Source organism: Pteropus vampyrus, unplaced genomic scaffold (genome assembly GCF_000151845.1).
Source record: "Pteropus vampyrus isolate Shadow unplaced genomic scaffold, Pvam_2.0 Scaffold101, whole genome shotgun sequence".
NCBI lineage: Eukaryota > Metazoa > Chordata > Mammalia > Chiroptera > Pteropodidae > Pteropus > Pteropus vampyrus.
The window spans coordinates 4,738,587-4,750,766 of NW_011888882.1; the positions used below are offsets into that span (position 1 = coordinate 4,738,587).

A 12,180-nucleotide genomic window follows, 5' to 3' on the forward strand; every position below is an offset into this window, starting at 1 on the left:
GTCAGACAAAATTTGATTTGAACTTTAGCTCTTCTGCTTGTATGATTTTAGGCATCTTTTTAATCTAAGACTCAGTTTCTCTATTTATAAATTGAGAGTGAGTGATAGTACCTTAGGTTTGTAGTGAGGATTACTTGAGATTAAACATTTAAAGCTCGTAACACAGTATGCAGTACATAGTGCTTAAAAACATGTTACCTGCCTTTGCTGTGTTAATAAAGTTATTCTTATCTTCATCTTCATTTTCATTCATTTTTAATATTTTCCTAGACATCTACCTGAATATCTCATTATACCTAAACCTAGTATGTCTAAAACTCAGTTTATCTTTATTCCTCCTCCAAAAAAAATCCCAAACAAACCTGTTTTTTTTTTTTTTTTTGCAATCCTTGCTATTTCAATAAATGCAGCACCACCAGCTAGCTGCTTAAGCAAAAAATCTAGGGGTTATCCTCAACTCCTCTTCTCCCTTTTCCTCCACATCTAGTTAGCCGTCAAGGCCTGACCATTTTTGTATGTCTTCTGAATCAACATATTTCCATGATCCTTGTTAAAGCTGCCATCTTAATTTTTCCATAGTAATGTTCTCATTCCCAATCTCTCTCTAGTCTTGTGCATTCTCTAGCTAATCTAGTTTCCTTGTGGTCATTTCTCACGGAAATTCCACTACCTCCTCAGATGTCTTAATAGGCTCAGCATGATCTGACTTCTCATCACCTCTCTAGCCCTCCCTCTTACCAGTTCTGTCAGTAGGCCTCACTCAGTGATTTCAGTTCCCGAATAAGCCACATTTTCTTGTGACTCTTTGCATGTGTAATTTTATTTGCATAAAATACTCTTCCCTCTCTTCAAAGAAAAAGTATCTCCAGTTCATTGTTTAGTCCCCTGCTTTGAGACTTCTCAAGAAAGCTTTGCAGAAACTACCTCTGCACCTCTGATTAGTGTCCCCTAGATATTTCATACACTTCCCCTGCATAGTACTTATACAGTTTATAATTGCCAGTTGTTTGTTTTCCCCATCATGAAGGAAAAACAACTCAGAGATGAAAAATATTAAAATGGTTACATCTCTGTGGGTGGATCATATTTCCTTTTTTAGAATGTTTATATAATCCAAAAAATTTTCCGAATTTTTAAAAGAAAAACCTCGTATTTTAAAAACCTTTTTTAACATTTCGGCTTTTTCAACATAGTTTGTATTTAATTGCTTTTAGAAGTCAAAATACTCTTCATCTAAGAAGTTTTTTGACATTTTTTTTTCAGAGCATGTGGCTTACTTTAAAACTTGATTTAAACTTTTAATTTTTAACAAAATACAAATTTCCAGTAAATTCAAAGTAAAATATTGGTATGCAAATATAATGTGTTGTCTATATTTGTATAATCATTGTTTCACTTAACATTCTAGGAACATGATTTTATAATATAACTTTTTTTCTCCCTACTTTAGGATATGTGAACTTTTGCAAAGTGGAGCCATAATGAATAAATTTTACCAGCCTCATGAAGCGCATATTCCCTACCTCCTACAGCTCTTCATTGACTATAATCTGTATGGAATGAATTTAATAAATCTGGCTGCTGTCAAGTTCCGAAAAGCAAAAAGGAAAAGTAAGGTTAATTTCTCAAATTCAAATTAAAGCTTTGAAACAAGGGTTAGGTAATTAATGGTATATAAAATAATATGTATTTAGAAAATAAGTGCCAAATGGATAAAGAATAAAATATACAAAATGGTATTAGAGTTTATTAGGAAAAGCATTTCAAAAGAAATTTTTTTGTGTAACAGCTTTATTGAGATATAATTCACATACCACATAATTCACTCATTTAAAATGGAAAATTCAGTGATTTTTAGTATATTGCCAGAGTTGTGCAGCCATCATCACAATCAAATCAACACTTCTAAGAAACCCAGCAAAAGTTTGTTTCTAATAGGTGAAAAGCATGAGAAAAGTTTAAATTAGCAAGTATATATAAGCTATTTATTTTAGTTATAAATGTAGGTAAGTATTTGAATGATAATTAGAAGGGATTTTTTTCAAAATACAGAAAATTTTTACAATTTGAAGACAAATACATGAAATGAGTTGAGAAATAAAAAGCAGGGAAATTGCAAGTATGATGAAATAATTTATATTTTAATTCATTATACTAAATAGCCCTCGAGTTTCTGCTTTGTTTTTGTTTTGTATAAGATGAAAGGTTACGCTAAAATCATGGAAAAGATAGATGAATAATTTTTTGTATTTTATTTTGTCATGTTATCTAAGACACATTATAGTTAAACTGACAGTAAACTTTATGGTAAATTATATAACGTACATAAAGTAACATTTTATAAGACAAGTTAATGTAGTATGTAATGTAGTTTTACTTTTGAAAGTGGCATAAATTCAAAAGTGAAAAAGATTTAGGAATTTTAATATATATGCATATATAATTTGTCTCGGTTTCAGTTATATAACTGATTTTCAAATGAAATGGAAATTACTATAGTCATTAAGGTGAAGAATATAGAAATAATTATATAGAGTAAACATTTTGAGTATCATAGAGGCATATTATATTACACTTTTTTGACATCCACAGTTGAATAGAAATTTTATTTACATATTTCAATTAGAGTTTCCATGTTCTTTAGAGAAATATTCTAAAACAATACATAATGTATAGGTAAGTATCAGTTACACGTTTTGGCATGTGTTTTGTTGAAATAGCAAAGATGGTAATGCCTGATCGCAGTCTGATTATACCCATTTTGTGATTAAGCTAACCAAATAAAATTAAAGCATTAAATTTAGCTGAAGAGGATTGCAAATTTAATATCTTAATGTTAGGATTCTTTCTGTGCCACTTAATTAAGCTTTCTCTTATCTGAAAATTGAAATTCTCATAAGAGGTCACAGAAAAGTTGCTAAAATGTAGAGACTACTTCCAAAGCATTACCCTAGGACTCAGTTTCTGAAACTCGGACAACTAAGCAAACATGTATAGTCCCCTCTTCAAGTGCTGGTAAATTCGTATTTGCATTTGCCCCAAGTTTCCACTCAATGTTTCTGCCATTTCTCCTGGAATGCATTGTGTATTTTCTTTTTGTTCAGAGATTAGTATTAAAGTATGGCATCTGATTTCCACTAGAATTTTAATTGAAGCTCATACAGGAATTTGGATTAAAGTCTAACAAAAATTCTTAATTCATCCAAATAAAATGAGATTTTAAGCATACCTATCACAGTAGCACATTTAAAATGTCATGCTATTGATCTTGTCTGATCTCGGAAGCTAAGCAGGGTCGGGCCTGGTTAGTACTTAGATGGGAGACCACCTAGGAATACCAAGTGTTCTCAGCCTTAAAAAAAAAAATGTCATACTGTTATTCCAGTATCAAAGTTTTGTAGCCGTTTCTCTCATAAGTATGTATTGCAAATATTTTTTTTCCCTCTTAGATTTGGAACCAATACTCTCAGCAGAACATATACATTCCTATGTGTGTATGAATTTTTAGGACACAATTTTAGGAACTAGTCATATAGGTTGTATATTGTTTTACTTAAAAGGTAATTATAGGCAAGTTAAAATTAGAACTTATTCCCTTTTATCTTTCTATTTCTAGGTGATCCATTGCGTGCAACTGGCTCTTGTAAGGATCAGCTACCAGGAAATTCTCTTACCGGTACCTTATTTCGGTGGGAAGAAAATGAAATACCAAGGTTAGTTAATGTAAAACAGAAGAAAACTGACTTACATATATCCTACTGTATTTAGAAATTAATGGTTACCATAATTGTGTGAACAGGAATGTTAAGAAAGGCACAATTGTCTACCTTTGTATCTTTTATCTACCTTTCATGACAAAATGAATGGCCTGCATGTATTTACTGACTCAAATTTTTTATTCATGCTTTTTCTATCTACTAGAAACAGATTTTTAGTTCTGAAAACTATTTCCTTTTCCTAAGAACGCCTGTTCTGAATGTTTGAAGTAGTTTTATAATAAGGGCAAGAAGTAGTCGTGAATTTTTACTATGAGACCATATTTTTCGATGTTATTGTTTCCCTCCTTTGTTACAAATTCGCTACTCCTGGAAAATTCAGCCTTGAAATTTACAATATAATTCTTCCAAAAATTGTGAAACTTTATGAGAAAACTGTTGATTATAAACTATTTTATCTGATTCATTTCATGGCAAAACTGATTTTTGTTAAATTGTATGAATAAAGGAGACAAACTCTGTTAAGAATCATTTTTTCTAAAGTAGAAAAGGTATATTGTGATAGGTTGCTAATATGTTTGTTCTCTATCAATCAGTGGTCAAAAGATATATGTGTGTGTTTGTGTGTACATGTATGCCTATATATATACATGTGTATTTATTTAAATTGTAAAAATTCTGTGGTTTAACAAATTAATTTCTAATGTTCCATCAAAATTTCCTTAGAGATAGACAATGGAAAATGAAGTTTTGCTAATATGTTTCTCTTAAAACATTTAAAACTGTTTCACATAAAAATGTTAAGGAAATCTGCCATCACCTACTTTCCAGTAAAATCATGGTTCTCTCCTTTTCATCTGATGTCCATATTTGTAGGATATCTAAATTTTGGAATGAGTAAACTGAGATTCACCCTAGATGATGTATGTTCATTCTGTCAAGCAGAGACAGTTATATGATGTCCTAATCTTTCTATTTTTGTGGCTCTGATGAAAAACAAAAACACTTTTGAGTCAAAGAGGACTAACGGGAATAAGAATTATTCCCTTTGCGGTTCTCATAAGAATTAATGCTCTTGTGGTGTCACCACTTTTCCTAGCTATGATCCCACTGTTGAACACACATAGTTTCTCAATTTTGTAGTTACGGAGAATTTTAAAGCATTCTCCATTTCATCAGTAGTTGGGGGCAGGGAAAATAGTATCATTTGTTCACCTTTCAGTATGCTCACTTCCCTTCATCTCTTTTTGTTTATTCTCTCCTTATTTAATCAATGATTGCTGAGAAAGATACCTCTGGTCAAATGTTTTCATATATGCATGGTTTTTGATGCATCTGTCAGTTGTCTGTCTCTCTGTTATCCCATTCTGTCCTGGATATGATGCACATGCTAAAACATTGTACATTCCTTATATATAAAATATAATGAACTAAAATATGTAGAATGTACCGCAAAAAGATCTCAATAGAGTTGTCAATGTAATAGGTATTTTGTATTTTTCTCTTCCCATTTTTCATTTCTTTATATGCATATACACAGAATCAATTATGTCATGAATAATTGTGAATTAATATATCAGTGGCTTTTCTGCTTACCACCTAAACATGAAAAATTGTATAAGTAAGAAAAATCTTCAGAAAATTTGCTCTTAAATAATTAAGGGGTTTTTTTATATGTTTTTAATACAGCTCTTTAATACTGGAAGGTGTTGAACCACAGAGTATTTGTGAATTAGAAGTAGATGCTGTAGCTGCTGATATCTTAAATCGGTTGGACATTGAAGGTACATACACAATTATTCTTAATATATATTTTTATTTTTAAAAATTAATGACTTAAATAGGGTGGAACAAGTAGGTAAGAAAACATTATTCGAGAAGTAAGATGTTATAGAAGGAAGATGCAAAATGTTATCAAGGTTGCTTCTGTACCTCTGATCAGATAGTCACAATTTTTTTCATTTATATTTTCATTCATATGTTTGCATAGTCATGAACCTAAAGTATGTGTAACACTAAATAAATTAGCCAGTATAAAAAAATTTAATATACTCTGACTTTTAATTTTTTAATTTTCAGGTTGTATACCAGGGAGCGGACTCTTAGGTCTATTGGCTATCATCAAATGTTTGAATCTTTTTCACTTGGTGGGTTTTTGGGAACCACTGGGAAGAAAACTAAAAAAGGAGTAACATAAGAAATGTAGGTTGGGATAGTTTGTCCGCTTTATTACACAAAGTAGGTAATTGTTTTTCTTAAGAGACAGTATTTATTTTTTAAAAGTTTGGATTTCTTTTTTTAAGCAAGCACTTTTCACTGTGAGCTTGTAGTGAAGTATTGTTGTAATTACAGTTCAAATTGGTGGAAACCCTGGTCTACAGGCTATATGGGAAGATGAAAAGCAACGGCGAAGAAATAGAAATGAAACTTCTCAAATTAGCCAACCTGAATCACAAGGTATAAACCAAATAGTATTCTAATTACTTTTTAAACAAGATATTTTATTGGAAAAGTTTAAGCCCCAAGTTTTTTGTTCCTTTTTCATCCTCTAGTATGTTCTGACCTTATGTATTTCCAAATAAGGTATAAAATGCACAGAACATCATGAATCCCAACTTAGAAACACAGTATTTAACTCATTAAGCTTTGAAAATGTAACAACCCATTATTTTTCCAAATTATTTTCTGGGTATGTCATATAAACTCTCACTTCGATCATCTTATACATCTCTTAAGAAAACATTCATTTTATTTATTTTTAAACCCTGCTACATTCAAAAAGAATTTGAGGGAGCTTAAATAAATACCACAGACACAATGAATATATTAAAGGTAAAAGACATAATTCAAAAGGCAAATGTATTTGAAATACAGTAGTAAGCCTATGTTGAAGTCCAGTATAAGTTTAAAATTTTGTTATAGTGCCTTGAACACTAACAAGGCTTTGATATATTTCGAATGCTTTTTAAAGTAGAAATATTATATTTTATTAGGGAAAATTTTATAGGTTCAGAATGTATGATACATGTATAAGTAGAGAACAATTTTTCCTGTGTTATATTTAAATTATAGAATTTAATCTTGAACTGACTTTAAGTGCTTAATTTTATAGCTTTAGTAACAACCGTTTCTCTTTTATTTGATTTTATAATAGAATTACTTTTAGGTGGTGTTATATGTGTCAAGAGAAGGTTAGGAAATTGCTACTATTTTTAAAGCTACTCTAGGAGAAAAGAAAATATTTCATTCATTTGCTATCTAAATCTTTTTTATGCACTTTTAAAATTCAAAGATCGCAAGTTTGTGCCAGCAACAGAGAGTGAAAAAAAATTTCAGAAGAAACTTCAGGAAATTCTCAAACAGAATGACTTCTCTGTGTAAGTGGTTATTTATTATAGATCTCATAACTATTTTATTACTTTGTCATCTAGTTTGTTATAAAGGATGTGTTTTAATTAAGCAGAACATTATCAGGATCTGTGGACTACAGCGATGGATCACAGGAGTTCTCTGCTGAGTTAACATTGCACTCTGAGGTTCTGTCTCCTGAAATTCTTCAGTGTACACCGGCTAATATGGTAGAAGTCCACAAAGACACAGAGTTGAGCAAAGGTGAGGTTTTCTTTTTTAGGTATACAGATAATACCCTAACATCCCTAACAGATATCTGTATATCTAGCATTGAGATAATTAGATTTGGTTGAATTTGCTAAGTTTTTTTTTTCCTAAGAAATAAACATCATTGATATAGCAAAAACCTCTCTCCCAGTCCTTTACCTTTTCTTTATCTCTAAAGATAAGCACTACTCTGAAGTTGGTACAAACTGCTACCATAAGTGATTTTAATTTTTTTATGTATGTATATCTGTAACATACTATGATTTTAGGTTTTAAATTTTCTGTGAATGGTGTCCTACTTGGCATAGATTAAATAACTTGCTTTTTTCATTCAGTATTATATTCTTTAACAACTTAATTATCATTTATATAAGATGAAATTCACTCATTTTAAGTGTATCATTTAGTGATTTATACTAAATTTACAGAGTTTTGCAAATATCTCCATAATACAATTTTAAAACATTTCTCTCACCTCAAAAGATTCCTTATGTCCATTTGCAGTCAAACCTGTTGCCACCTCCAGCCCCAGTTAACCACTAATCTACTTCAAGATTTGCCTTTTTTTGGATATATAATATAAATGAAATCATACAATATGTGATCTTTTGTGTCTTTCACTTAGTATAGTGTTTTCATGTTCATACATATTGTAGTATCAGTATTTTATTCCTTTTCATTGCTGAATAATATTGCATTGTATGAATATACCATATTTTGTTAATTCAGTCATCAGTTGGTAGGTATTTGAGATTTCATTTTTTAGCTCTTAAGAACAATGCTGCTGTGAACATTTGTATGTGACTCTTTGTATGGATATATATTTTCATTTCCCTTGAGTCAGTTCCAAGGAGTGAAATTGCTGGGTCATTTTGTAAATTTGTCTTTAATTTTTTAGTAAGCTGCCAAACTGTTTTCCAAGGTGACTATATGGTTTTATATTCCCATTAGTGATATGTGAGGGTTCCAATACCTCACATCTTCACTAATACTTGATTATTATGTCTTTTGTATAGCTATCCTAGTGTGTGTGAAATGGCATCTTGTTATGGTTTTAATTATTATTTCCCTCATTACTAATGATGTTGAGTATTTTTATATCAACATTATAACTTTGAAATCTGTTTTTGTTCATTCATGTTTCTGGGTCATTTTAGCTGCTGATTAGTGCTCCATTGTAAGACTTAACAAGTGTTTCAATTTCTCTACAACTGTTAGTTGGTTTTCACTTTTGCACTGTTAATGACAGTGTTATATCTGTCACCTTGTGGCTATGTGCCAGAGCTTCTCCACAGAAGATATATAGCAGTGTAATTTGCCAAGTCTTAAGGTGGATGTATTGTACTCTACCTAGATAGCACCTGCTCTAACAGATGTAATGCAATTAGCTTATACATAATTGGGAAATAGAAAGTAATGAAAGTTTTACTCAGAAGTCACATTGTTTTATATGCAATTTTTCTAGGCCAGAAGAGACAGAATAGTAGGAATAGAATTGCAGCCTTCAGCATAAAAGGAAAAGCTCTTTTTTCACTGCTGCATTGGCAGCAGGGGCTCTTTCAACTGCATCAAACAACAGCAACAACTAAAAGTGAGCACCTTTACCCAGGGCTTCCTCCCTCCCTAAGAGTTGCATTCTAGCATTGTGCCATCTCTGACTCATGACCGGTTGCACCATCTCCTAAGCTCACCTTAATGCCAGCCTGCTGGATCAGAGCTCTACTTTCATTTGCTTTGTCCCTAGCTTCTTCCAGCCTCACTTTAATGAAAATGTACACAGCATTTTTATACTGTTATTTTCTGTGCATTTTTAATATTCACTGTGACAGCCTCCAGCCACACTGAGTGGCCTTCCTTACTGATTAGAATGATCTCCCCAGGTACCAATCACTGATTTGGTAGTGCTCTGGTTACAAAGTTGCATAAATTTTGCCTTAAATTTTAATTTCTATCAGCCTTGTTATTTATAATGCTCAGTTTTTCAGATTTTGAGGTATGTTAATAATAAAAATATCACATTATAGTAGTAAAGCCAGTATTACAGAATTACTCTATAAAATGATTGTACCTAAATTTATATTTCCACAATATTTTAGAGCTTATATTTCCTTATATCCTCAACAACATTTGATAGTGTCAGATGTAAAAAATTTTTATCATTCTGATCCTTTGATATCTTCTTAGTTTAATCTGTATTTCCTTATTACTAATAAGTTTGAGCATTTGGGTTTCTATATCTGAAAATTGCTTATGTATATTCTTTGCTCATTTTCTATTGGGTTACTAGTCTTTTTCTTCTCATTTATAGGAGTTCCTCATATTTTCTAGATATTAAGCCTTTGTTAGTTTATATGTATTATAGTGATATTTTTTCCCCATCTAGACCTATACTTTAGAAGTCTTCAAAAAATTTTTTTAGCTCTCTTGCCCATCTCTTTCCCTTTTTTTTTTTTTTTTGGTGTTTTGCATGTCTTCATTTTTAATATCAACTTTAACAATTTTTTCTTTATGATTCGATTTTCATACCCAGTTTATGAGCCCTTCCCTACCCCTGATGTAATGAAAGTTTTCATCCTTAAGACTCATGTGTGCTTACACTTTGGTTTTTCACATTTAGATCTTTAATTCACCCGAAATTTGCATATATATAAAAAATAAGGATCTAATTGTATCCGTTTTTCTAAATATAAATACCTAGTTGTTCCAACATACTTATTGAAAAGATATTTTTCCTCTACCGAATTCCCCCACCTCACTCACATTCCCTCGTGTTAATATACTATTGTAGTTACGGTAGCTTTATAAGTATTGACATACAGCAAAGGCAGATCTTTCCTTTTTCAGCTTCAAAATTGTCTGGTTTTGATCTTTTAAGAAAGCTCTCCCATGTTATTTTAGGATCAGACTGTTTCACTTCTGGAACATCTGTAAACATGATATATTTCTCATTTTATTTGGTCTTCTTTTATGTCTTTCAATAAAGTTTTGCAATTTTCTTTGTAAAATTATTTTATAGCTTATGCTAGATATATTCCAGATGTCTTATGATTGTTTCAGTTATAAGTTTTATCTTTCAAAAATTATATCTTATAATTGGTGACCTTTAGGAACTTCACTGACCTTTGTACATCAGTCTTATATCCAGCAACTTTGATCAGTTTATCTGTGTTTTCCCTTGAATTTTCTGGGTATGGAATCATCATCTGCAAATAACAATTTGATTCTTTTCCCATCCTCACACTTTTTAAAAAATGTTTTAATGCACTACTTAAGAACTCTAGGATAATGTTAAGTAGAAATGGTAATAGTCTTTCTTGGCTTAAAAGGGAATGTTTCTAATATTTCATCATTAAGTATGAAATTTACTATAAGATATTGGTAGATAAACTTTAATTAGGTTAATATCTCTTCTATTGTTTGCTAAAAGTTTAGGTTTTTTTAAAATCACAAATGGATATTAAATTTTACCCAATGTTCTTTTCTGGATTTATTGAAATAATCAGTTTTTTTCTTTTACTCTGTTAATATGGTATTTAAAATAATTTTTATTTGCTAATGTTAAACTGTTCATTCGCACTCCTGAAATAAACCTTTCTTTGTCACAATGTGGTATATTTTTTTAAGCATTACTATATCTACTTTGCTAATATTTTGTTTAGAATTTTAACGTTTTTAAAATAATCAAGAAAGAGCTACACTTTGCTCCATTAAGTGAATTGTAGAGTTTTCCCTCTTTTTCAGCAATTTTTCAAGAATTTTAATTAAATCGGTATAATCTACTTCTTGGAGATTGATAAATCTCATCTGTAACACCATCCAGACTTAGTATATTTTTTTTGTGGGTGAACTTTATGTTGGGAAGTGGTAGGTAAAGGGAATGTATTTTAAACTACTAATTCAATTTCCATAATTATTACAGGTGTACTCAAGCTTTATATTTCTGTTTGAATCAGGTTTTATATCATGTTTTTCCTAAGAAATTATTTGTTTTTTCTGATTTTTCCATATTTTTGTTATAAAGTTGTTCATAGTATTTAACTTCTCTTTTACCTTTTGGCACTTCCCCTTTTATTTCTAACATAATTTATTTATGCCTTCTATTTTATTTTTCTCATTCTTGCCAGCCTTGTGTGTTATATTATTAGATTCACAGGACCAGCTTTTATTTTTATGGGTCCTCTCAATCGTCTTGTTTTGGGATGAGCTGTTTCACAGTTGTTTGTTCATGTTGATTAAACACTCTTTATTAGCCCAGCTATGTCCTAGGATGTGTTGAAAATATTTCTTCCTGTAGCTTTTTAACTGTCTTTTAAAAACTGTTGAAAACACTTGAAGTCTGAATACTGGAAGCAGAAAAAATAACTGTTTTCCAGTTAGCTCTTATAACTGCCTGCCATTTTTTGCTATATAATCTTCTTTCTTCTACTACTATGTGCTTTTCTTAAACTCTCTCTCTCCCTTTGACTAGATTATAAGATTCATTTTATCTTTTTTCTTAAAATTACTTAATCCCTCTGTACATTAGACTTTCTATCAAAATCACATGTTGAAAGACTTGTAATTTTAGATCATGAAGTAAAAACTTCCTGAGAAATATAAAGTTAATGTACAGTGAATTTATTTGTAATTTTTAAGCCATAGAGAATAAAGAGTTTTAATCAAATAAGTTTGTCTTTTCTTTTTCCTTAGTATATTTTAATGTGCAATGATTTTTATCAGAGTAATATAACTATCTAATACAAACTAGATAGGAATAAAAAAGCTAAAGATTATAAATATTTAGTGATTCATAGATTCAAGGGTTTTGTTTGTTTTTTTTTTTAATTACTCCATGGGACTGCTTAGA

The 12,180-nt window shown here is 30.5% G+C and overlaps 1 protein-coding gene across 4 annotated transcripts in view; it reads left to right on the top strand.

Moving 5' to 3' along the window:
- REV3L (REV3 like, DNA directed polymerase zeta catalytic subunit) overlaps positions 1-12,180 on the top strand; it is a 137,838-nt gene that overhangs the window by 56,085 nt on the left and 69,573 nt on the right. For 2 of the 4 annotated variants that reach the window (XM_011364808.1, XM_011364806.1), the window contains 6 exons: positions 1,451-1,611; positions 3,617-3,713; positions 5,406-5,500; positions 6,069-6,173; positions 7,009-7,093; positions 7,180-7,328. In XM_011364808.1, the coding sequence (XP_011363110.1) occupies positions 1,451-1,611; positions 3,617-3,713; positions 5,406-5,500; positions 6,069-6,173; positions 7,009-7,093; positions 7,180-7,328 (692 nt within the window). Of the gene's footprint in view, positions 1-1,450; positions 1,612-3,616; positions 3,714-5,405; positions 5,501-6,068; positions 6,174-7,008; positions 7,094-7,176; positions 7,329-12,180 lie in introns of all 4 variants that reach the window. The other 2 variants (XM_011364807.2, XM_011364805.2) reach the window with 1 other exon arrangement.